Genomic DNA, 27298 nt, shown 5'->3' with positions numbered 1-27298 from the left:
GCAGTTGCTCTTCTATTTTGGAATTGGAAACCAGTCAGCATAGAACCGCCCCTGACCATACACCTGTAACATTATTGGTTTGTTCTGATGCTTGCCATTAAAAAGCTGCTTTGATTTCCCTTTTACATGTACTTGTAAAAAAGAAAGCATTGGTATAGTGCAACAGTATAGTAAGGGTTCTTTATTCAACCACATTCTACAGTGTAGGAAAATTTCGGCAAAGAAAATTTTTGTCTATATATTAAAATTTCGACAACAAATTTTTGTCACTGGCATAATCAATGAAAATTTTTTGACAAATATCTAATGTTAATATTTGTATGCGCAAATTATTCGTATAGTTTTTTTTTGTATATAGTTAAAATGATTCTTCGTTTTTATTTTCGTTGATACAGCCAGTGACGAAAATTTTTTGACGTCGAATTTTTCCTGATTTACGGTATAACTTAAATACCGGTAACTGTGATTACCAGCATAATATAGTGTCTATGTACACATAATAATGGTAGAAAACATTTGATAATTACAAATCTGATACATAATTAAATTTGATTCTGTGATTTCAACTGTTCATAACAGATGTCTTGATAAGAATTATTCCTTATTCTCCATGAGTATAACCCAGGAGCAATACAAACAATAACATTGAGAATGGTGGTTAATATGCAGAATATAACTATCACTGTAGCAACAGTAATAGAAGCTGAGCTTGATTTATCTGACCTGAAGATAGTAACAAAATGTACTGTATTGTATAATATATTTTGTACCTTGCTGTACATTCAGTTGTAATGTTTTCTTGTATTGTCAAGTTTCTTGGTTCATTTAATAATAACTTATTAGTTAGATTGTAGCTTAGTATGTTGATCACTTGTCCAAAGTTTACATTACACAGTAAAGTGGCATTGTCTTTGTTGCTAATGTGCCAGCTGCAGAAAGTGTCTGGATGGCTTTGGTATAGGGTAACGTTACATGCCACACCAGTCCAATCCTATAAATACAGCACATATATTCTTACTGATATAGTTTGTGTAGTGGTAGTACATGTACCTTGTCACATATACATGAACCATCCACACTGGAACAATAACCATGACCAGAGCACTCCGGAAATGCACATCTAAAGAAAGTACCATATACAGTATACCAAATTATAAAAGACATAGCCATGCAATGTACAAGTGATCACCACAGGCGATACGTACGCACGTAGATACAGTACACTGAAAAACTTGGTAAATTAATGAATATACAAGTTGAAATGTGCGTTACAGTAGAAATTCATTTTAAGTCACTAATTTAGCTTACCGCTCTACACAGTCTCGTCCATATTGTCCAAGAGGACATATTTCATGACATGATATTCCTTTCCATCCTGGATTACATGTACACTGATAAGATCCAGTTGTACAATGGCCATGACCAGTTGGGCCACAAGGGCAGTGCCATGCACATCGAGGGCCATAATAACCAGGGCTACATCCTACAGCACAAACAAGATTATATAGACCTAATACTGAGAATCTTCAGTTATCTATACATCCAGAACTTTATGACCAAATCACTGTAATATTAGAGTATTTTGACCTATTGCAGTAGTGCTGTGCTACAATATCTGAAGGTTTTCGTGGCAAAAAAAATAGTACGGTAGCTACTCCTGCAGCACAAATTGAGTAGGTACACCTGTAAAGTTATACAATACTGCAAGTAGAAGGAAAATTACATGACTGACATAGGGATTAAATGTCCACTTATATATCTTTAGGTGTAGGCGACCTCCCATGTTTCACTACTTTGATTCCTAGAATTCTTAATTTTTTCCTTCTATACTCTATACTGTACTTGTAGTTTGTTTACTTTTTAATAACATACATTATTATGAAAGGTGAACCTGTGCATACTGCATTAGAAAGAATGGCACCAGGCTTATTGTTTTGGTCTGAATGTGTGTCCTAACAATCAAGAAGTGAAATTGGGAAAATGGCCACTATACTTCATTTTCAGCTACGTTCAGCCTGATACACAGTGTTACAAACAAAGAACACTATATGAGAAGCACCTCTGGAATCAATCCAGTCACAATGGAAAACTCAAACGATTCTCACTCGGCACTACTGGGAATCAACTCCTTGCACTGTCAGCAAAGATACAGGGGTAAATGGAGGACACAGGTACAGTAAGTCCATAAATATGCATTGTACGTACTGCAATATGCCAAAAAGTATATCGAACAGTGAAAAAATCTAACTGGCAAGCCCATAAACTTAGCCATTATTGAGTTACGCTTGTTTGTCAGTCATAGGCAGTACCACAATTTTTAAAAGAAATTCTATTGGAAGCATTTCAGGTCATAGCGAAGGTACTTTTACTTGATTGTACCACCAACTGGGAGGCTAGTTTTGGAGTGATATTTTTGGCCAGAAAAGCAAACCCTACTATGACAGCAGAGAGAAGTCACATATTACTCTGTGTAACGCACTGCAATAATCATGCATGCATATATAATAATAATACACTAACTTTGATCACACAAATCTCCTGTCCAGTCATTGTCACAAGCACATCCATCTACAAATCAGAACATGCATTGGTACTACTAAAATAAAAAAATTCCTCAGCTTTTTTTTTCAGTAGTTATGAAAGTATGACATTTTGCAAACTGCTGTATGAACAATCCTATACAGCAACAGCAAGCCCCAAAACTGACATACCTTGTTTACAAGTACCATGCCCAGAGCAGTTAGTCTGGGTACAGTTAAGCAGATGGCAACCATATCCAAACCATGGATCCCTACAAACACAGTTGTATTTGTCATTGCATACTCCATGTCCACTACAGTCTGGTATGGTACATTTAGGATCATGGATACAGATGACTGTGGAGACTCGTCGAGGACAGTGATACCCCTTATCGTAAATGCTATGAAAGATTGTTGACTTGCGTAAGTTTATTAAATGCTTTCAACTACATAGCACATGTAACATGACATAGCACATGTAACATGTATGCATGTAAAGAGAGGTTGCCTATATACCTGCACATATATTAATGGACATCTGATTAAATGTCCATTAATATATCTGCAGGTATACTCTTGTTTCACTACTTTTTTTTTTGCTATCCCTTGTTTCGCTACTATTTTTTTACCTGTAACACAATGCTACACTCCTTCTATTTTACAGTTATACAGTAAAAACCCTGTTTCACTGTCCTGTCTGACAGGATTGTGGTATTATCAGTGGCAGCCCTCAAACTGTCACAGCTATAGGCTTGTGATACTATGCTACAGGCCTGTTAACAGACTTGCATATTGCCTGAGTATTCCACAGTATAACAATGAGCAAGTCATTTCTGGTATATGTATGATACCTAGGCTGTAAGGCTACAAATGCAAAATTTTCATTTCAACAAAACACATGACATAAGCATATACAACAAAAAAATTAATATGAACCAACACAGGATGGTAGCTCTGACAGGGTAATATACACATGCTCAATAAATGTACATACTTATTTATATACACCAACCGTATTCCCGAAAGCAAACCATATAATATGCATGCATATACTAACTGGTCTAAACAGTTATCCTACAGTAGGTAAAATACACATACACACCCTATATACACATTTATACACAAATGTGCACATTTGTATGTTTGCAGATGCCAAAACACTAAGTACTGTATATGTACAAATTTTCAAGGGACATATTTTTTTTGCAGATTGTCAATCTGCAAAAATTACGTACCTCGAAAATCTGTATGTATATGGTATTATGTAACCCTTATAATAGTCCCTTAAGTGTGCTGCTTTGTTTGGCCTCTAGCCTTGCGATTGTGGTCAGGCAGGCAGGCTAACCAAAAATTTGATTTTCAATATCTGGTCATCTGTGAGTTTTAACGTTTCATTTGATGATAGATGCACTAAAACTATTCCATAAAAGTGATTTTCATGTATATGATGTTTCTATTTATAACTGTGTCATTTTGGTTTTTATTTTTTTTTAAATTTTGGGGGAACCCTACTAGTACATACAGACCACTTAATATGCCAATCCAAAACACAGCAGAAATGTTACAGTTTAGATTATACATTAAAACAGGCAAATACCATAATGCAAACTCAGCCCCAGTGTGTACTTACCAGTCATCTGATGGGTGGTTAGCCAAAATACCATCAACCAAAAATGTTGCTGAACCACCCCCATCTAAATTGATAGCATTGACCACTCCTTTAGATATCAAAATATCAGCAAATTCATACAAGTTCGCACTACAATACAAAGAATTTAAAAAAATACAACAAAAAATTAATATGATTAATCAGTTCTTACCCATATACATGTGTTTGTCCTTCCACTTGGGCAATAACAAGTTTTCCATCTTTTGTATGGCCAATTGCAGTTCTGGCTGATACCACATCAATGAATGTCTGCATTTTACCAGTCTTCTGATTCTCATCACATTCCAGCATTTTGCTCTCATTAACAAAGTTACTACCGTTCCTTACTAACCACACAACACCAGATATCAACTGTTTGAAGGGAATGGTAGCATTATAAATGTCTTCTTTAGAAATGTACCCAGTAACAATAGTACCATCCTGACGAATGCCAAAATTAACAAGTTGAATGTCTTGATTTTGTACAATCCTTAAGGAAGATATAATATTTCCTAAACATTTTCCATTAAGGGGATTAAAAAATCCAGCGTTGATGGCAACTTTACACTTGGACTTTATCTGCTTAATAGTATCACTGACTACAGAAACAGTAGCTCCACCAAAATAACTTGGTTCACAACCACCAACTTTTTGTGGCTCCAAAACAGACATTGTATGCAAGGGTTTATCTACAAAAGCAATTCTTCCCAAAATTGGTTGCTTTCTAGTGGAAACTTCTTGTTCAAATAAATAGAGGTCAACATCACGGTAATAGTCAGTATCATGTTGAATTTGACGTTCAATGGTTCTATTTTCCCACATTGTATGCTGACAGCTAGCAATTTCCCGTAGTGATCGTGATGAGCCATGTTGTATGTCGTAAGGTGTTAAATAGTCGTCAACAACAGTCGTACAGTTTACATCATGTGTTATCCCAATAAGTACAAGCAACAACACAACATGACAAACAAGCTCTTCGTACAAACCACGCCATATACATAACTTTAAATGAGGCATTTGAGCTATTCATTCAACGCTACCGGTAGTGTTCATTCTAAATAAAACGCACCAGTAGTCACGTGGTTCCCGGAACTTTAATCAGCGGTGACCACGGATGTGTTTTTACCAGCGTTTTTATTCTGTGATTTGAAGATGGACGACAAGGAATTGGAGTATCGCGCTCTGTTGGAACAGGTAACCAGGGATGCGGAACGACAAGCAGCGTTGGATATGCAAAACCACCCACAGCCGCCGGAACCGGAGGAGTTTGTTGGTAATAGAAATGGTCCGGGTAATATTTTAAACAGACTAGGTTCTCGTGTTGCGCCTATGGAAGAGCGTATCCTTTGTTACTGTTTTGTATAAATCTTACTCACCCTCCCCATGCTTGTGGGCGGGAGATACTGATGTGATTGGCATAGATGAAACCTTTTAATTCCACACTGCAAGGCTTTGTGCATATTCATAACAAGAATCCCGTAATGTTTGATAGTTCTTGGGGGGTATGTACAGCACTTGTAAGTTGGGAGTTCTACTATAGTTGGAATAACAAGTACTGCAAAGTCTTGACACCCTGAACTTTTCAAGGTGTTGAATGAAACACCTGGTTAAGGAATTCACTGTATGACTGGGTGAAATGAAACTTGGTTCATTAATTGACATTCAAGGGTGTCAGAGCCAAATTGTCTAGCTGCCAGTTCTGTTGGACCACTAGACACTTAAGTGGTCTGGCCTAGTTCTTATACTCTTTGCTTTGATTGGGTAAAAGTGTTGATTTCCTACTTGCCATCACCAGTAGTGTCACTTGCTGAAGCAAATTCCCTGACACATGCACTGTACAGGGTATATTTCATGGTGACATCTGTTTAGTGCAAAAGTACAAATTATTTTATAAGCTATAGCTAGTTGGGGGTCATTGCAATAAATAGTGCAGTTACAGGGAAGATGATACATCTGAATTACAATTTTAATTAGCAATAAAAAGTACTTAAAAATATAAAAAGGATTAAACACTTCAAGAAAGCTTACTTTAATTGTTCTTAAATCTTATTTTTGATATACCCATGTTTGTTAACATTATGCTGTCATACTTTCTAGTGCATGGATATGTACCACATCAATATGCTAGGAATAAATGATGCCAGATGTAACAAACATGGCATAATGCAAGATTGTACTAATTCCTGGCAGTCAAAGTAACCGCTGCTTTGCTTAGTTTTTAAAGCTATGTTCTGCCCATTACGGTTTTGTGCAGCCAGACTCTTTTCTTTTGGATTGAGAACCTGGGGAATGCAGTATAGGATTTTTGTTTTGGCTACCCCCAGATTTTGGGGATTCTATTGCATAGCTACTGAAGGTCTTTTTGATTGCTGAGAACCACACACAATGGCTTTGCAGTGAGCCATTGCGTACAGTTCTCAAAACCATTCTAGATAATTAATGAGCCTTTCACAACATTCAGAAGCTTTGAGCCAAAAAAAGTGGGACTCCTATACCCAGAGCGAAACTGCATTCACCAATCACCAGACTCTTTCCCCCAACCCAACAAGAAGAAGAATAGAGTCTGGCTATGCCAGCATTGCACAGTGTTACATAAGGAGAACATTATATGAAGACCACTTGCAACAATCTGCTTACTTTGAATGGTTTGGTATGGATAACTGATGATTTCCATTTTATTCTTACACAATAAATGTCTTTGACGTGCTACTTGTAAATCAACACTTTTGTACTACCATACAGTGAAAAGAGGGAGGACAAAAGTAGGTCTATGATGTGTACATTAAACTATAACTTATTAGAAGCTTTTCAGGTTGTCATGAACGCTTGATTGTACCCAAACAACACTGCCAAGGCGCCATGAATTGCCAACTTCTAGTCAATACATTTTTACAAGAAAGCACTAAACCTTCATGGTCCCTTCTATGCTTTGCTACCATACTGTATGTAGTGTCGTTCCCAGTCGGGCTCGTGCTAATGCACAAACACTGTCAGATGGTTACAATACTCGAGTTTCTTGGGCCCGGAAGTGCAATTCAGCCAAAATATTGCCTCACCAATCAGAATCGATGACGAGTTGTGTAATCGCATGAATGTATTAGAAGTAGATGAAAATGCTAAAACCATTTATTGGAAGTTACTCACCAAGATTTTTGTTGTCAAGTTGTGTTTTCTGTTCTCATTTTATGAATTGTGACTTGACGTTTCACTAGAAATGACCTCTACTAATATGATAAATGAAGAGATCACATCTAGTACTCGCCCTCAAATGGTTTTTCACTGTTTTTAAACAATTATGCAACTCATCGATTCTGATTGGCCAGCCAACATAATAATTTGGCTGGATCGCATTTCCAGGCCCAAGAAACTCAAGCATTGTCACCAGACGGTGTTTGTGCATTAACCCGAGCCTGGCTGGGCACAAAACTATACTGTATGCTAAAGAATTTTAAACAAGAAAGAATAATGTAGTTACCATCTAATGTGTGTAAATTTTCTTACGCTATTTCAAAGCTGTGTGTACACATGCTGTATCTCCGTGTAGAGCTTCTGTAATATTTGTGTTTTGGTGTGTAAGTGTAAGTTTTCTTTCGCTTTTGCTGAGTCAGTGACATGTGTAGCTTTTGTACTGTCTGTGTACAAGGGGTACATCTTTGGGTAGCAAGTATGAAGTCTCATTGAGACTATTGATCATTTTATGTATGAGACATTGTGTGTTGTGTCCTTAATCATGATCAGCTGTTCCTTTACTTCATTCTCGACTTGGTGGTATTTCTGCCAATATGCAGCAGCAAGTGTCATCCAGGAACACATTAAACCAACAGACTTTTCCTCTTCCTGTAGAGCACGTTGATTACCACACAAGATATTCTACCCAGATAACCCCAGTACTAGACAGGTTAGGCTCACCTCAGCCTTTATTAGGAGACCCTCGAGTGCACCCTCCACCAAGAAATCATCCATCAGTGCAGCATGGATCATTCGCTGAAAATGATTTCCAACAACAAGAAAGCTTCTATTCTCCACCAAGTTTTAATTCTCCTGTGGATCATTTTGCTGAAGCAAAACAGAGACCACTTACAGAATATCCAGAAAAGCGCAGGTCACCACGTATAGCACAAGAACGATTGAATAGACGTCCTCTCCAGCGATCTCCAATTACTACTCATAGAAACCTTTCATCTTCCCATGGCCAATCACCTAAAGTTACAGGTAATTCAAACAACATCAAGCCAACCAATACTGGTGCTACATTTTCTCAACCACCTAATAGCAAAAAAAGCAACTCAGGATCTAGTTGGGCCAAAGGTACTCCACCAGATGGAGAGAAACCTTTTTATTCCAGCAAAACTCAAGGTAAAGGAGGTACAAAATCACCAATAGGTGCAGATAAAAAGAGTAGTGTGGTGGAATCAGCAACTGGTCAAAGTCTTGCTGTGGCTGAAAAAAATGTTCCAAGTTTGTTTGGACCTCCACCTTCTAATAACACTGCTCAAAGGTCTAGTGCCTCTAAGAAAGCGGTTACAAGTGATGTTGGTGTCGCTGTAATAGAGCCATCAATTAAACCATCTAAACCTAAGCCCCTAATGGAATTTACTCCTGTAAGTTCTGGTCTGCCTTTTAATACATCTCTGCTAAGTGAAGCAACTTCTCAGTCATCCTTGGATAAGAAAGGTACACATCCCATTTCAAGTAAACCAGTTCCGCTGTTGGACATAAAGCCAGTGCCATTATTGGATATCAAGTTTGATAGTAAGCCAGATATTAAGCCAGTATCTGCCACAACAGTCAAGCCAGCCACATCAGTCAACAAAGAGTTGGTTTTGTTAGGTCATAGAAGTAATCAAAAATTGGCTAATTTTGCTGTAGAATCTGCAAAGAGTAGTACTGACTCAACACAGAGTAATACACCCAAAAAAGAAACAAAGAGTAATGTAAGCCAAGATGGATTAGAATCAACCCTACCCGACCAAACTACTACACTAGAAGAATCCACAAGACCATTGTGGTATGCTAATCCTGATAGCATTTGTGAACAGTCAGATGGTGAGATTTCAGGACCTGTGGATGATGCTCAACAGCAGACTTGTGAATCTATGGAGTTGGAAGAAGGTGAAATCGCTGGCGAAAGTCTGAGTGACGTTGTAGATGAAACTAATCCTGCTTTCCCAGTAAGCACCGGGATCTCATCTGACAAGATACTTGAAGAGTATTTTGCAGAGCCTGATAAGTTTGTTCGCTTCTTACCATTTCAGGTTGAGGCATCTGAAGAAAACATTAATACAATTGAGAAGTGTTGGCATCAACTACTAATTTTGCCTTCTCTCACATGGAAACAGAAGAAGAATTACTGGAGTAAAATACAAAATAGAGTTAAATCTCACTTTTCTCAAAAACCTAGCAAGCCTTCGTTTAACTTTGCACAGTTTTCTTACAAGCTCTGGAATAACATAGCTACTCACTTGGGTGCTTATTTGCAGAGAAGGTTGGGTGATTTTGTTAGAGGTATCATTCATCGCTCCATGGTTGATTTTACCCTGATACGTATGCAAAGAAAGAAGATGCCTCGATCTTTGAATGATCTGCCAATGAAATCTCAGATTAATCTGTTGTACATTTTTAATACTCAAGGTTTTACAAATGCCACAAATAATTATATGGTGAAGTGGCTACAAGATGAGGTAGAAAAGCTAGATGGTAGGCGTGGTGTTACTGCTGCTGTTATGACTACACAAGTAAATGATTTGTGTAGTAGATTAAATGATGAATTGTTGGAAAAGAAGTTTTGTTTTACTGAGTATTTAAATTCAAAGTCCTTTAATAACGATGAAGAAGATGAAAATTGTAGTCGTATGTGTTCACTTCTGAAATGTAAAGATTATATGCCTGGTGCAGAATGGAATTATGGTGTAAAGGCTGCTGACACTGAAGTCAGTTCCAGTTCAAATAATCAGATGGCTGTTGTGGCAAGTGAAACAACAACAGTTGTCAATTCAGTTTTGCCAAGTGAAAACTCATCGAAGAGTTCACAAGAAGTTACAAGTGACAAGCATTCAGAAATGTTATGCAAGTCTAATAAAGTAATCGTTCCAAAGAATGTAAAATTGCAGGATGTACATATAAAACTACAGAGTTTAGGTGATAAAGTGAGTGCTGGAGAACCAAAAAAGAAACCCGTAACTCTTGTTGCTGAAATTCAAGCTAAATCCATTGATGAAACCACTATAAGCTCTCAGCCAGCATCATCAAACAGTAAAAGTCCTGCCCAGGACAATTTGAGAAGCACTGATTCTAATAATGTACTCAGCAAACCTGTCACCAAGCCGGAACAAGCTCCCAGCTCTAGTGAACCAAAGGTAGATGTGTCACCTCAAAGCAGCAACACTTCTCTTCAAGACAATGCACAGCCTAATGATTCTGCAATTAAGTCTAATGCTTCCAATACTGAACTTGAGAGGGAACCTAAGGTGGTTATTTCACCTCAAAAAGAGAAGCAAAAAACTGAAGATGATACTAAGACGGAGATATCGGCAGCAGAGAAATCTATTGTTTCCATACCTGAAATCACTGTTACTTCAACAGGTAATGGTGACAAGGTCACCACAACAGCTAATGCTATTGGCAAAGATGAACAGCCACAAACTATTGATAAGAAACCGGAGGAGAAGCAAGAGACCACTACAAGGAAGCCACATCTAAGTAGTGCAGGTAAGTGGCGCTCTTACACTAGTGACGGTAATAGTAGTAGTAGTAGTAGTAGGCCAGTCGGTAGAAAGCGGAAAGCATCTCGTACTAGGAGAGCTCGTAATAAATCTGGTGACATTAACCATGATGGTAGAAAGTTGAACGGTGGTGATGATAATCAATCTCGGATCAGTGATGGTGATGATGATAAGAGTGCTGGCAGTGGTAGTGATAGTGAAGATCTGGAAATGATGATGCTTAGAAAGAAGGCTTTGTTGTCTATGTTAAAAGCTAGTATGGCCAGGAAGACTAAGACTAACACAGAATCTGACACAAAGGAAGTACAAGAATCAGAAAACAAAAAGTCTGACTCACAAACACAGCAGAATAGCCTCACACCTTCTGTTGATAAACTTGCAGTTGAACAGATTAGTGACACAGAGTTGACTGCAAGTCCAGTAGCTCATAGTAGTATTACAGAATCTGATGTTGTGATGGTTTCTCTGGGACCAGATAATGTTGTCACATTTCCGTCACAATACAACAGTACCACACCCCAGTCTAACAATGCTCAGAGTAATGGTAACACTGGTGTCACTGATGTAGTTGAAGTGAAACAGATGGAAGTTACCGATGATGTAAAACAAGACGATACTCAAGCTACTTCATCAGTGATGAACCTTACCACAGAGGTAGTTGGCCCATCAAGTGCATATTATAAGGTAAGACATGCAGTGTTATTATTTGTAGCTAATACTTAATTATTACTGTTGATTCATATTCTTGTTTGAATATCAGGTTTCTACTGGTGGCACGGACCAGAAACAAAAGGGGAAAAAAAGTCAAGTAAGTTGTTGTTCCTGTATGCATATCATCTACATATTACAGTGTTTGTATGCGTTGAGCTGGATCCTCAAAAAACATCTAATAACACATGGATGGAAGTACACATGATCTTGAAATTTGGCTCATTTGTTGCACTACTTGACCTGCTAAAATATGCCGAAGTCATTTCATTTAAATGCTCAACAATATGGCCCATCAAAATTCTACCGTACATTTGCTATGGGAGAAACCATAAAAGTATGATATCTATTACAACCCTTTTTCCAAACTTGTATTGGAGCCACACCACATGCGTCTGTTGTTGACACTTTGCCATCACCACTACTCATCTGGTTGGCTGAAATGTTAATTTTCTTGAGAAAAAAAATCTAATTTTTATGTTTAGCTGTTTTTCAGAATCTCCAGCTCAACTTGTACATACTACACTAATGTGATTTTTGTGTCATTATGGAACTGAGCCATGTTCACATTTGTAGAGTTTTGTGATTTGTGTGACAAGCGAAGACTCGGACAGTGAAGGAGTCATGGAGCATACCGCTTGTAATTCTGCAGTGACTAGTGGAACGTCTTCACCAATGCCCAACAGCTCTGCTGGACCAACCAGAAGGGATATTGCTAAGTTGACAGACCTTGAAGAAATGATACAGCACTACAAGAAGAAAGCTAAGGTTGAGACATATATATATATATATATATATAGTCTTAATGGGGAGGGGTTAAAAGTGAGTCCATCTGCAAGAGTACTGTGGAAACTATACTTTAAGTCCAGTGATTGTTATCACTCAGTTGTGTGCTTTCTATAACATGACCTGCGTGCATTCACATTTAGGAGAAAGAAGTCAATCCATCAAAGAATGAACCAAGTCTGTTAAAATCACCTGATGCAATTAAGAAGATGCCACAGCCTAAGCAAGATGAGTACCGTTCTCTCAAAGAGCAGATCATCCAGCTTGAGAAAAAGAAAAGTGAAAGAAAAGGTGATGATAATGTATACGTACTGTTACATGTAGCTGGCAATTCTACATCTGTAATTGCACCTGCACACCTGTATAATATAGAATCGTATGGAGTTTGTCAAAAAGTATGCAAATGTACAGTTTCTATGTGTCTTAGTTAGCCAGTAGTACTACATGTATATCAAACGTGATTCAGTTAGTTCGTCATTGTCCACATAACTCTTCTATAGTGCAATATGTCTGTGCATGAGTGTTACTGTGTGTCCATGTGACTGGATGGGCTTGGATGTTAGTGAGGGACATTTGTGTAGGACTTTGGTATCCTTGCACTTATAGGCATGGCACAGTTGTCCCATAGGGTGTGCAGGAGGACTTGGTTGTACAAGCATAAAATACCTTCCTGTATATTATTTGTGTACGTAACAATTGTTAATAGTTCATAAAAGAAAAATGGCTGCTGCTACTGTCAGTGAAACGAAACGTTCCAAGGTGGATACTGAAGATGATAGTGCTCGAAAGCAAGAAGAAGTACAGAATACCAAGAAAGTGGTAGAGTATCGTACTAATATTGCTGTTTGTGAAACACAGATGGAGGAATTGAGGTACAGTACCTGACCTGCAATACTAGATTTACAGTATGGAGTGTATATATACAGTGTATATTACTAGATACACAATGACGTATGTTGTTGTTGTGCTTAATTATCATTCACTGTAGAACAACAATTGACCGGGGTCATAGTGATGTGAAGTCATTAAACAAACAGCTGACTGAGTGTGATTCAGAGATTGAAGAGCACACCATGAAGTTGCAGCTTCTAAACAAGCAGTTGCAAATTGCTCAAGATTTGTTGGATGCATCTAAAAAGAAACAACAAGAATTGAAAGACAAGGTATGCTCTGCTCTTATATCATATAGAATTGTAGTGCTGCTAACATGTACACTATATGGCTAACATGTACACTATACAGTGTATGTGTTCCTGTCAAATGTTATTTTAAAGAGTTTCATGTAATTACTAAATACAACTTTAACAGGACTAATAGCTTTCTGTGTTGCATAGATATATACATTTATGTATATGCATAGACCATATACTTACTGTAGTACTGTTTATATTGCAGATAAAGTTGGCTCAAAACAGTCTTTTAAAAGAAAAGAATGCTCTGACGGTAGTAGAAGGTGAACTTGCGCAGTACAATAGCTTATTGGCTACTGCGTTCCAAGAACAACACCAGAGAGTAGGTACCAATCAACTACAGTTAAGCTTACCATCTGCTAAGAAGTCCAAAGTCCTCCGTGCTGGTGAGGTGTGGTCTCTAGCTCTAGAAACAGTTAAAGAATCAACTATTGTGGAGGTTGCAAATAGTAGTGGAGCTATGTGCACTACAGCTAATCCAACTATGCCTACTAAAGAAAAGACTTCTTCACCTGCTCATCAGGAAGGGAGGCATTTGAATACCATTACAATTACTTCTTTACCAGACCGTCTACGAGGAACCAAATTGATAAGAACTAAGGCACAACCTGGCCAAAAAATTTCTAGTGTTATACAAAAGTTGGTACAAGAACAACAGCTTAATGCCACCAATGCAGATTCTTCGTTGGTTGATGATAAAACTAAGCGTAAAAGTTTAGATGCTGTAGTAGCCAAACTACATGTAGTAAAAAACCAAGAGTTAGATAAAACATTTTGTGTTGACTTAGGAACTGCCAAACATGTGAGAGAACATTCCAAATTGGACACAGTGGTAGAAAAATTAGCAGCCAAACAGAATCAGCCGCAACTTTTCCCTACCAGTTACCTAGTACATCATGAAGATTTGGTAAAAACAACTGGTGTGAACATTCCGCGCACTGAGGCAGATACATCTCTTGACAGTTCCAACAGTGGTAAGGCCACAGATTCCAATCTAATACGTAAAGATAAGATGGAATTAGATCCAGCAGTAGGAGTTGAAGGTAAGGCACTAGCTAATGTAGTTGATTTTGATGGTAAGTTGAAATGTAAGCAAAAAGCTTCCTGTGAGAAAGAAAATATGTCAGATGTTGATAAGTCAGTGAATGATTGGGCTGTGAAAGGATATGATTCACCCCCAGGTGATTATGACATACACACTGTATATACAAGTACCAACCAAAAGACGACCACAGATTCAGGTAGCAAAAGTAGTGCACAAAAGCTAGCTAGTCCAGGTAGAAAAGTAACTGTTAAGGTCATAGCAGTTGCCAATCAAGAATCGACTCCATCTGAGTCAACAGTTAGCTCTTCAAGTAAATCACATAGCCTGAAAGTCAGTGATAGCAGCAAGAATGTTTTAGCTAAAGTGACAAACAACCTAACACAGAAGTACCAAATGAAGTCGGTTGATTTAGAAATACTATTGGAACATGATGAATCCAGAGATAATTCAGTCCATGTAACATGTGATGGTCTTACTGAGTACTGTGCTGCAAGAGTGTACACTCCTCACCACCAAAGTACTGTTGTGTCTGATGTGGTGTTTACTGGATTACTTCAGGTACAGTTACAGTACATACACCCTAGGTGCTTTAGAGCATTCACAGATTTATCTGCTGTAAAGTTTGTTTTGAAATCAAAGTGTACTCATATTCCATTTAATGTTAAGGGTATGCATTTGTTATCATACCACAGGGTAGGTACCATGTGGAAAATATAATGCAGCCTATATATGTGCATTTTAAAAATACTGATAACCCTGTGATTTGCTTTTGTAGCCTACTCAAGGATCATCATCATTGGCAAGTTCTGGAATACCAACTGGAATTAAGTACAAGTCACCACTAACTTGTTTCAAGTCATACCGGTACTAACTAGTGTATTAACACATTGTACTGTATATAGTACAACACACAGTAGTGTGCACGTCATGTGGATCGTATCATGTGGATCGTAAAGTGTGTGCTACAGCATTGTGTTTTTAACCGTAGCGACAAAAAACACTATTTTCATGCTGGCTGTAGCTCAGCACTACTTTCTCTAAACAGAGCCATTTGTAGTAGAATTCCCCTTCACCTTCAGTAGTCCACATTTTATATAGCCACAATACATACTGTGGGCGTATTCTCAAGATTTGAGTCCTCAAAGTTTGCCTTTTCTTCCTACTGCTCATAATAAGTACATGTTATATACACTGCTGTCTGTGCATGTTTTTAATCTTAGAAATCTGTTACATATGTGATGTGCATGTATCAAACAGCATGCATGTTAATTACCAAGAGTAAATTATTTGCTCTTGATATTACAGTGAGGGCTATATGCATGTGCAATGTATGTTTCAGCAGCATGCATGTTGCATGTAGAATTCCACAGTGAAAACTTACGTTTAATAAATGCAAAGTGAAAAAAAATTATATGAGTACACTGTACGTAGTATAAACCCTTCCATGTGTAGTGAGAAGTGACTTCAAATCTATTGTATGATTGCGTGTGTATGACTCTCCTAAATGCTTTAGGTGTTTCCAAGTAGTTGGTACTGCAGGTTGGTGACCATTAGATACACAGCAGATATGATACACCTTGTAGCAACAGCAAACAACATGCGTCTTTACTGTTATGACTATACATGTTGAGTCATGCATCCATGTTGGAGTGCATGTAACATGTAGGGAAGACATCCTGAATTATCCATGCTCTATGCACAATAATAACAAGTGTGTTTAGGTGATCATGTATGTAGTACATGTAATTAGGCTGTACCAATTCCACTTTTTACCGATACTTCTATATGCCAAATACTCAGCTGGGAAGTATCTGCAAGTACAAGTACCGATACCAAATATCTTAAAGTAGCTACTTCATAGTGCACACATTTATTAGTAACACCATATATAGTGCAGTTTTCTTCTGTACTTCAGCTGGAGAAGTGTAGATAGTATCATAATGGTGCTTACAAAAACACAAATATTCTAATAAAACAGTCACTTCTACCTGATATAGAGTTATTGACTATTCTATTAGAGTATATTGATCTTTTCCTCAGTAAAGCATTTCACAGGTAAGTTTCAGCATAGATCAATAATTTTGTTGGTAGCTTTTAGTGTTATACTTTATGCTTTCAGGTGTCCATTGTGCAAGTAAAGTAAGCAAGTACATTACGTGTTTTATTATTGCACGTGATAAGAATTGGTATCTGCAACAATATAATGGCTGATTCCAATACTTCATGAAAACAGCAGTATCAGCCCAATACCGATACTAGAATTAGTGCAACCCTACATGTAACTAACATGGACGGTACATGCATAATATTTCAAACAAGATCTTGGTTGTCTTGATGTTTGATACACTCCCTACTGCAAACGTTGGTACAGACTTCGGTGTGACTCCAATAAACATTTGCAGAATTATTTTGTACATTTCTATAAAACCGATTTCTGTCACATCCGCACAGTCACTTACAGAATAATAGATGTAAATGCATGCACACAATTTATATAATGCAACAATTGTAGTTGTGACATTAAAGCAGCTGCAGTGATGTTAATTTTAAGTTGGATCATGGTGAAAATCGATCCAACTTGAATATTGTTGTAGCCATTTCTTGGTGCTATGTAACCACCACTTTTGATTTCACAACTTTTTTCCCACTTAATTTTTAAAGCAAGATTTTTAAAGTTTGGCTGTTTTGTATATGCAATGTGTATATTTTAGCCCAGAAAAGTTTACAGATTTTGCATTTCTTTTGTGCAGGTTGCATCCCTACTATCGTACAAGAGCTAAATTATCTGTGTCATCTCCTACTTATTCCAATAAGATTAATCCTAACAATGTGATGTGCAAGTTTGACATGCTCGGATGGTGTAGTGACAAGAAATGCAAATGGTATTATAATTGTACAGTACAATATGTGCATGTTTGTTTGTATTTTAGTTTTGTAACTACACAGTGGAAAGTCGATTATCCAAAAATCCGAATATTCATAACTGAAACAACAATTATCCAAACACCAAAATGACCATTCAATTAGAAACAAGTATATGCTTTATTTTAGTAATTGAACATGTATCTGTTGGTTCGGTATCGTCTATCCACTGTATGTACCAAGTTAATGTAAGACAGTAAATATGTTTATTTGGCAGGGCATTAAGCAATATAGATCTATAGAGCATGTTATTTTACTCTTTTAGGCAACACTGGCATGACACCAAAATGGATCTAAATGAAGTGTTTGCTGACATAGTATCTTATGCTCCTAACATAGCCTCAGTATCAGATAATGATGACACTGCTACTATTCAAAGCAAACTCAGTAAGTGTACAAATGCACATACACGTGCACATGCAGGTTTTTTAAAATTTCAATTGTGACTTCTTCCTACAGATTCTTACGTAAACGCTACAATGAACAGCTTCAAGGAAATGATGTCACCTTCACACATAGGAGTTTATCTTGTTGACCAAGTTACCAGAAATACTGACAGTAGAATATTTAATCTGAATTTGGAAAGAAGGATGCGATTACCAGTAGCTAGTGATGCATCCGGCATGCGGAGACCTAGAAGTTTTGCATCTGATTATCTAGGTATGAAAATTCAGTGTTGAGTATTGTCTGTTCAGCACTACTGTATATGCAAGAATGCTTATTTCTATTAAAAAGTATAAATGTATGAACATTATGTATTTTTGTATGTAACACTTTCACACCTCAGATCAAAGGAATTCCAGAGGATACATTTACCATGTATACCTCAACACAGGGAGACATCTAAATGTACACCAGTGTACATTGAAATGTATTCCGGGAAAGTGGTTGCACTTCTAAAAGAGCAAGCCACTTTCATCTAAGCAAGTATGGCCTTGATGTGGATGAGGTAATGGTACCACCCTCTGTTTGTTTTATACAAGCTCAGACCAAAATCGATTGTGGCTATAAATCAATGCTCACGTGATGATTACCACAAATTGAAGTGTTGCCAGAAGCAGCAGTCAATTAAAGGCATTTTGGTATCCTTGCTGTTCTACAAGTCGGAAAATGTTATTTTAAAGGTGATAACTAGTCTTACAGTGCATTCCCAAGCATTTCGGCACGTATTTGAATGCGGACAAGCCCACAGTACGGACGACATGAGTTAACCACTCTATAACGAAGCTTACCCCTTTAGGTCTTTAGTATATGTTGTGATTAGTCTTTAAACAACGCAAAAGCATTAAAACACTTGTAACTTCCCTGAAATTTGCCCTACTTGACTTTCCGTGATATCCGTAGGACTCATCCGTTTATTATAACAATCATAGCTACAACGTTACTTGCTGCCTAACCATAATCGAATCTTTCAGGCATGCATATATAACAAATCCAGTGATTTCACTCGTATTGGCATTAAGGCTATCAGCCTTAACGGAAGTGTTACGTATTAGCTGTAACATGGGCACTCGTGATATGCCAGAAATGTATTCCCGCAGTCCTCGGGCTGCGCCCTCGGACTTTGGGCATACATTTCTGGCAAATCACTCGTGCCCATGATACAACTATTAAATGTATGCAGTATACAGTACGTAGTTATGTATGACATGTTGCGGTTAATTAATGTTGTTATGTTTTTAGTTGCATTTGATTCTGTGGGATTTTCCCTTGGAGGCATTCATGCGCCTGTTAAAACGTAAGTGACTGATGATTGTTACAGTAGTAATTCACTCATATATTATAAAGAAATAGTACTGTTTGGAAGTAATCTCCTGTCTACAGGAATGTAGCCCTGTGAGTTTATTTTACACACTTGCGTTAATTCAGTGCACTGTAAACAACAAATATGGTACATGGTTTAATGCATCTGGTAATTCAATACAGTATTTTGTTTTGCATAAAATTGCTTCGATACATGATAGTGTGGTTAGCAAGAAAATCCAACAGCAAAGGAGTGTGGATGGATAGACAGTTTTTCATTTATATACAGTAGATTCAAGTTTAGTGTTGACTTAAAAAGCCTTACAGTTATAACATAACTAACTTGATTCATTGTACTGGTTTATATAGATGAGATTTAATGTCCATACATGCGCTTAAACTGATAGCACTGCTTGTGCGTACTATTATGTGTGTGATAATTGTATTATGTGGTGCACGTTCTGCCTTGTATTTAGTGGTGCTGATGTTGACCGATACTTTACTCCACTGGAAGTTACTGAAGCTGATAGTAATTGTGATCCAGACAAGGTTGTATCTTCAGTCAGAAAGATGATGCTATCAAAGCAGGATGACAGTAGTTCTAAAAGTGCTGTACACATGTTAGAGTCTGCCTTGAAAATCAGCCCTCATGCCGAGGTATCTTTACTCAGCCTGTACGCCCTATAGTTGATATTGCTTGTACCATTGCCTTGTACAGTGCAATACACACTATCATGCAGTGTCTCTGCTATAGGTATTGTGGTTTGAACTCATGAAGATACTTGCAAGCAAGCTACGTCATCCTCCATTTGACCTCAGTGGTCTGAATATGCTACAGGATGTGTGCCAAAGAGCATTCACAACAACTAGTAGTTACACTATTTTACACCAGGTAATGAAAAAGAATGTACTGTAGTTCCGTATCATACTGCATATTGTTAAATGAATATACAGCATCTTTGACTCTCCTATATTTTAGTACAGTACGTATAAAGCGTATGAAGTGATGTACACCCTGCTGTGTAGTAGGGATCCCCTCCCCACAAAAACACTAATTATCATTGCACAACAAAGCATAGTTGACTGTTGATTGTATCTACATATATTAAATGGAATTTTCTAGTGACTGACTGACTGAGTAACTGTCTGATTCCTTCAGACAAGCATAGTTCGATAATGGCTATGGCTATAAGCTTGATTTTTTCACTGTTGGATGTTGCTTTGGCCTAAGAGTTAACTTTTGGCATACCGCAGTATGTACAATGTGTTTTTCATGGACTTGCCAATGTCCTCCTTTGTGTCCCATTCATCTTTGCTGACAGTGAAAGGTGTCAATTTGGTGGTAGTACATGATGGCTTCCCTTAGTAATGGAAATCGTCCATATTTTTTATAGTGGCTACTTTGATTGTAGATGTGCTTTTCGAGCAGTTCTTGATTCATAATACTGTGTAATGGGTTGAACACAGCTAACAACGAAACGTAATGGATGCTTCACTTTTCAGATGATAATTGGTAGCTGGGGCGCACGGCGCTTTTGATGCGGTATGCGTGGGTTCACCAGTCATAATAATTTTATTTTACAAAAAAAGTTAACACAAAAATTTGGAATTTTCAACTATAGTACGAACCATAGCACATCGATAAAAAGTACTGAAACAAGCTGGAGCAGTATACAATATTAAATCATAGTAAAACAATAAGAAGTGGTATGTCCCTACTGTGCTCATGCATGCAACATACCATAATGGAAATACTCAGTAGGGATGCAACACTTCTTATTGATTAAATTGTGCACTTGTTGCAGTACTTTTTATTGATATGTTATGGTCTCTAAAATTCCAATTTTTTTTATACTTGTACAGTACTTCAGAGATACTAACAGTGTACATTTCTATTAACAGTGTATATCAGTGTCACCAACTCGTAATTTAAAGCTGAAGTGGTATGTCAATGGATACAGGATAATCAAAACAAACGTAAGCTACAGTAATTGTGATTATACTGTATTTGATATACATATAATAAATTTGCATGGAGTCAGTTGCAAATTTCCTCTTTTAAACTATATGGATAAATTTCTGAGCCAGTATGGGACAATTACGAACTGTACTATCAGGTTGTTGTATTAATATTGCACGAGTTGCTTATGATTTGCATTTCATCTTAACTGTCGCTATCAATATATATATATATACCTGTATTTGATGTATTACTGTACATACTCCCCCCCCCTTTTTCTGAAATGTATGTGCTTAATAATATTTTAATATTTGCTTTTTTAGAAGAACAAGGAGACCAGATCTCATCAGTGCCTGGAGCTATTTTTGGGTTCTGTTGTACTAGATCACACGAGTGGTTTTGTAAAAGAAGCTATTGAGAAAATGAAGTTCACTTTGCAGTTATCAGAATGCAAAGAATTCTTTCCATACAAGGGTTAGTAATATGTGAAACATGTTATTTGTCATTTTAATAAGCTAACTTTGTATATGTGTCTAGATTTGCTGAAGAATCTTATGCCAGATGATCTTGTTATAATGTGGATAATGTACATCCATTATTGTTATACTCATTCGTTCCCACCTCGTTTAATTGAAGTATCCAACAACAGTTGCAGATTATTAGACAAAGTAAGTAGCACAGTATAACCTGTATTATTAGAGTACGTATTTATATATTTTTTAATAGAAGCCTTTTCTCATTCAATGGAAAGGTGGAGAAAGACTTCTCTCACTGTACGATAATTTTATTCAACTATTCAAACTTGCACTGAAAAGTTGCAAGTCATTGTATTCAGTGCAAAATCCCAGCCACACTTCCTCTGATTATGCATCTAAGTTTCAAAAGCTGTTTGAAAATTTGATATTGTTAGAATTTCAATGTGGCAACCTTGAAGCAGCTAGATTGTCGATTAGAAAGCTATTGCCAGTCCATTCGTTCTATCTTGGTTTTTGGCTACTCTTAGCAGATGTTGTAGTTCAGTCAGGTTACAAAGAAGGCTACAAAGAGGTATGCTGTTGTTGAGTTTAATGTGAATTTAAATAAAATATGTTTCAGGTATACGTTGAAGCAGAAACTGCCTTAAAAGGAAATGCTGAATTTTATTACATTGTAGCCAAACTGCTAGTTCAACAGGTACCAATGACAATAAAATTACTATGATTGAGCTATCATTATATATTATAGGGCCACAGTGATGAAGCGATTCAATGGCTAACATCTTGTATATATTGCAAATATTCTGCAAAACCTTTGGGTACTCATTCATATGATGTGGTACTACATTACAGGTAAGTACGATAGTACTGTAATTACCTACCCAATACAACCAAGGCGCCAGGATGGTGTTGTAAAGCTGGTTTTTTTGGGTAATAATTTTGGCCACAAAAACCCAAATCTCCATGATCCCTATAACCAAGCCCAAAAGTTTGGTACAACCCCAATACACCTGTAGATTAAGATTTTTTTTAAATTGTTCAATGGAATTTTCTACTGACTAACTGCCTGCCCTGCCTGTGATGCCTTCAGGCAAGCGTATGGGTTTGAATTTTTCACTGTTCAACGTCACTTCGTCCCGAGACATGCGTACCAATATACTTGCAATGCACTCATCATGGACTTCTACTTTGTGTTTCGTTTCTTTTTGCTGACAGCCAAAGGTACCAACTTGCAGTAACGCAATGGCCTCCCTACATTTGTATACAGGAATCATTGCATATTTCCATGGTGACTGGGATTATTTGCGAAGACACTTCTCCTTCATTTGTAATGCTGTGAAACGGGCTGAACATAGTTGAAAGCCACTTCACTTTTGAGTCAATAATTGATAGTTGGGGCATGCAAATTATCTGTATTTTTTTGTGGTGACTGCAGAGGCACTTCTATACTGTTCTTTGTTTGTAGTGCTGTGTAACAGGCTGAATGTACTGTAGCTGAAAAATCATAATGGCCACTTTACTTTCGAGTCAATACAGACGAAAACGTTAACTCACGCATCATCCTTGCTTTTGATGCAGTATATGCGGGTTCACCAGTCAAAAAAAAAAAAAGAATACAAACAAGCATAAGGAAAAATTAGGTATTTTAGATTCGATTAGGGATCATAGAGAAAAAAAAAGCAAGAAACAAGGGAGGTCACCTACACCTGCAGATATGCTAAGTCATGGGTATAGACTGATAAATGTTCACAGTATATCTGCAGGTGTCAACAACCTCCCTTGTTTCCCATCTTTTTTCTATGATTCCTAATTGAACTTAAAATTTCTAATTTTATTAATTTTTACTTTACTTGTTATTTGGATTTGAGACTTCTTGCAGTGTAATTTCTAAAATTTAGAAGAGTAGCTAAGTTTTTATGTATTTGCAATACAATGATGCATGTCTATTGTAGAAAACTTCTTGGACAGCCAGTACCTTATCAGTTCCAGTCATCAACTATGGTGGCAGAAAGTGATCCACATTTGCTTGTCTACTTGTGGCTTTGTTATTGGTATGTATATACATTAGTTAGCTGTAATTGAAGGATGAATGTTTGTTTTTGTAGCTTGTATGTTGAAATAGTAGAGGCACCGCAAGAGTCAGGCGTTTATAAAGAATACTGGCCAACTGTAGAAGATGCATATGAAGCTGCAGTACATTCAATCCATTCTTCCACGTCTCTCAAGCATGTTTGGAAACAGTTGAGTTACCATATTACAGTGTATGTGATTCTTTAGCATGCACATCACAACATTGCAAAGTGTGCTAGTACAGTACTTGTGAATGTGATAATTACAATGTATTTTTACTCTTATATTCTCAAGGTATATTGTATACTTGAAAAATTGTGCTACTAGTCAGAACGCTGGGCAGTCAAGTTGGAAGGTAAATTTGAACCCTACATGGATCCTGACTTCAACTTAATCTTTAATTATAGCAATTTCTAGATAGCATAAATCGTGCACTACAAGTTATAGACACGAAAGATCACACATTTCAAATGGAGGTAATACGTGATGTTCTATAAGGAACAGATGTGACTGAAGTCCTCAATTTTTTTTATTGTTTCTCTGTTGTTCAATAGAGGAGTGGACCACTAAAGTTTCAATCAGTTACATGTAATAATTAATCTTCGCTCATTTTGTGAACTGGAAAATACATTGTAGTGCTTTTTAAAATCTAGTTGGTGGACAGGACTAGGATCAAATCACAGCTGTTATTTGTGTCACGTACAATATTGTGTGTTTTGTTACAGATAGTGGATATGTGTTTAACAACTATACCGGCAACTCACAAGGATAAGACATTAGGATTGTACAATCATTGGTGTAAAATATTTCCTGATAACAAAACACTTGTATGCAGGTCTGTTGCAATTTTGAGATATAATATTGCAAATGTACTAATGGGGTATAGGTTTTACAGTACTTTATGATAAAAATAAAGAAATAGTACCAAGGTGGGATGTTGCTCTTGTACATGTAGGTGTGCAGATGTTGCGATCGAGTTGGGACAGATTCAAATGGCACAAAATGTGCTTGCTATTTACCTTTCAAGCCATCCCAATGACTGGAATGTTTGGAAGAAGTGCGTATGCTACTGTATATCTGTATTGATGGTTGTGCTGTATCAATTATGTTCTATACTGCACTGATCTGTAATATCTACTCTTCATTGTGTAGAGCTATTGACATAGAGTTTAACCTTAACAATATTAAAGAGGTTAGTGCTTGTTGATTGGAGTTGTATGTTCATGTATTGTCTTTTGCTGTAAAATTTTACAGGTTAGTTGGGACCATTACAATAAGAAAGTGTTGATATCACCTGAAGTGCAAATCCTACTTTGGTGCCTAAAATTACCAACACGGCTAAAGTAGGATTAAATGTGCACTTTGGGTCTCTCTTAAATGTGAAATCCCTAATGGTTTATTAACTTTTGTGTAGTACACATTCACCCAGTATCCATTTATTTTGCAAGGTGTCAATTCGTAGTAGCACACCCATGGCTTGAACCATGCCTCCTTCAGTAGTTGAAGCCATTAAGAAAAGTAAATTTCGTAGCAACTCATTTGAACTATTTTGAGTTACACTTAATTATATAATGTAAGGCACTTTTGGGCTTGGTATACATGTACCTCACCAATACTGTTGTGAGGCTGGTTTCTGGTCAGTGCAAACCTTCATTATCCCTACTACAGTATACAGTATTGCAAAACATACAGGTGTGCACTAGTGATGTGCGATATGTGATATATATTGAAATATCGTGATAAATTTTTTAATATCGTGATACGATATAGAATCTTTATATCACGATATAAGCCAAAGTATAGATTTTAGTTATAATTAGAGAAAACTGTACCCAAGATGTCATTGTACACTGTAATATTTTTTGATAAAAGAGCTTGTAATGTTGTATGCTAGTGATGTACCATGTTGTATTGTACTTCTAGTACATTAGTGCTACAAGTGTCATCGTTATAAGTACACAAGCTGACTGATGATTTGTATATCGTGATATATATCGTATCGTGATAATTGTGTGTAATAATCGTGATATGAAAATATTCTATATCGCACACCATAGTGTGCACCCTGTATTGCACACCTATAGAATGTTGTTAGTGGTGCATACTGTATAACCTGTAAATAGGTACGGTGGATGTTTTGGGAAGCTACTACGCACTCATCACTTAATATCCATTGCTGGAAAGAGGTATGTGAATAATTTGCATTTCTTCACTGAAAAGGAAGTTTCTTTTTGTGTAGTTTTTCAAGTTTGAACTTCAACAATGTGTTGTGAACCAAGAAACAAATCAAGTTAATGCAGTCTTACAACAATGCCATCACTTGGGTATTGACTTAACTAAACTAGTCTCTAAAGACCAGGCATCCTTTCAGTGATCATTTCTATCTATGAGTACTAAGGGTACTATCCTTGTACATATAGACACATAATTTTTATCTGTGTACACATAAATAATTCATGCATATTGGTTTCTAGTTGGCCACCACTTGAAACCATTAATTTTCACAGTAAGTATTTGCATTTAAACACTTCATGATCAAAATCTGGCCACAACTTCTGTTCTGGTATCTTGAAAATCATTCCCACTGTGATGTCTTCATTCAGTATTCTATATTATTGTCCAGGTTATATGATTAGATGCCAACGTGTTGGTAATGTGTATCTGTTTAAATGATCTATTAGAGGCCAGTGCTAGTATTTCTAATTCCTGCCTTTGTTACGTGGTCCTCTAGTTGCTGCTGAAAAATGGCCTCTATAGACTTTTCAGCTTCTGTTTGAACACCTGCTTATTGCAGAGCTAGGTCATGTGATACCTTAATCAATGGTCAGGCAATGCACAAGTGGTCAAACAGAATCTGTACAGTATATTATTTTCCCAGCCATACCAGTTATTCATGGAGAACAAAGGATTCTCTGCTTTATGGGTTAGGTGCTTCTATTGGTTCCATAACCATTGTTGTACATTTAGTACACTTCTACAGTAGCTACTTATCTCTGTTTTGTACACTTCTCCATATGAGAATCTTGTAGTTGCTTGTATTCAATTTTAGGGCCATTTTCTTCTAGATGATAAGATTTAGAATACTAGTACGTCACATTTCAATGTTGCAAGACATATTACTTCATTGATAGTAGGACTTTATAATGAATTTAGTGCTGCTGACTTGGCACACTGTGTTGTGAAATTCTATTTCCCGTAAGCTTTTACTTATGACTTGTAATATCTTATAATTCATCTGTAATGTAGATTTTTTTAAAGCAACTTACAACTGTGTATTTACATATCCAGTAACAATTTGTGTATCACAGTAACAATGATTTTTTCTACATACAGTTAATTTGTAGTCCTTGTATTTTACTCTATCAAGAGTTGTACATTATTTCTATGCTGTTGTAATATTTACTGATTTGGTTGTAATGATTTTGATAATGAATTGAATAAAACAACTTAATTAGGGGTATTGAAAGAATGGGGAGTTTTCTATACTGTTTGTAAAAGGTCTTAAACAA

The 27298-nt window shown here is 36.8% G+C and overlaps 2 protein-coding genes across 2 annotated transcripts; one reads left to right on the top strand and one right to left on the bottom strand.

Moving 5' to 3' along the window:
• Nucleotides 1-480: 480 nt before the first annotated feature.
• Nucleotides 481-5255, bottom strand: LOC136264254 (N-acetylglucosamine-1-phosphodiester alpha-N-acetylglucosaminidase-like). The gene is made up of 8 exons (XM_066058964.1): nt 4340-5255; nt 4150-4278; nt 2712-2920; nt 2521-2568; nt 1309-1483; nt 1051-1120; nt 771-991; nt 481-723 (listed from the first exon to the last, which is right to left on the bottom strand). Exons 1-8 carry the CDS (start codon nt 5182-5184, stop codon nt 543-545), a joined length of 1878 nt encoding a protein of 625 aa, XP_065915036.1. The 5' UTR covers nt 5185-5255; the 3' UTR covers nt 481-542.
• On the top strand, nt 5237-27247 carry LOC136264253 (serine-rich adhesin for platelets-like). Its single transcript, XM_066058963.1, has 30 exons — nt 5237-5506; nt 7906-11573; nt 11650-11697; nt 12174-12365; nt 12527-12674; nt 13090-13255; nt 13372-13546; nt 13779-15176; nt 15394-15482; nt 17369-17500; nt 17806-17927; nt 18000-18200; nt 19224-19278; nt 19760-19940; nt 20038-20175; nt 21186-21260; nt 21567-21717; nt 21781-21911; nt 21970-22290; nt 22339-22416; nt 22468-22571; nt 23672-23770; nt 23825-23959; nt 24084-24144; nt 24197-24265; nt 24515-24624; nt 24745-24846; nt 24942-24981; nt 25913-25975; nt 26029-27247. Exons 1-30 carry the CDS (start codon nt 5320-5322, stop codon nt 26161-26163), a joined length of 8574 nt encoding a protein of 2857 aa, XP_065915035.1. The 5' UTR covers nt 5237-5319; the 3' UTR covers nt 26164-27247.
• Nucleotides 27248-27298: the final 51 nt, after the last annotated feature.

This window comes from Dysidea avara, chromosome 8 (genome assembly GCF_963678975.1).
Source record: "Dysidea avara chromosome 8, odDysAvar1.4, whole genome shotgun sequence".
NCBI classification, from domain to species: domain Eukaryota; kingdom Metazoa; phylum Porifera; class Demospongiae; order Dictyoceratida; family Dysideidae; genus Dysidea; species Dysidea avara.
This window is presented reverse-complemented; position numbering and strand designations above follow the sequence as displayed.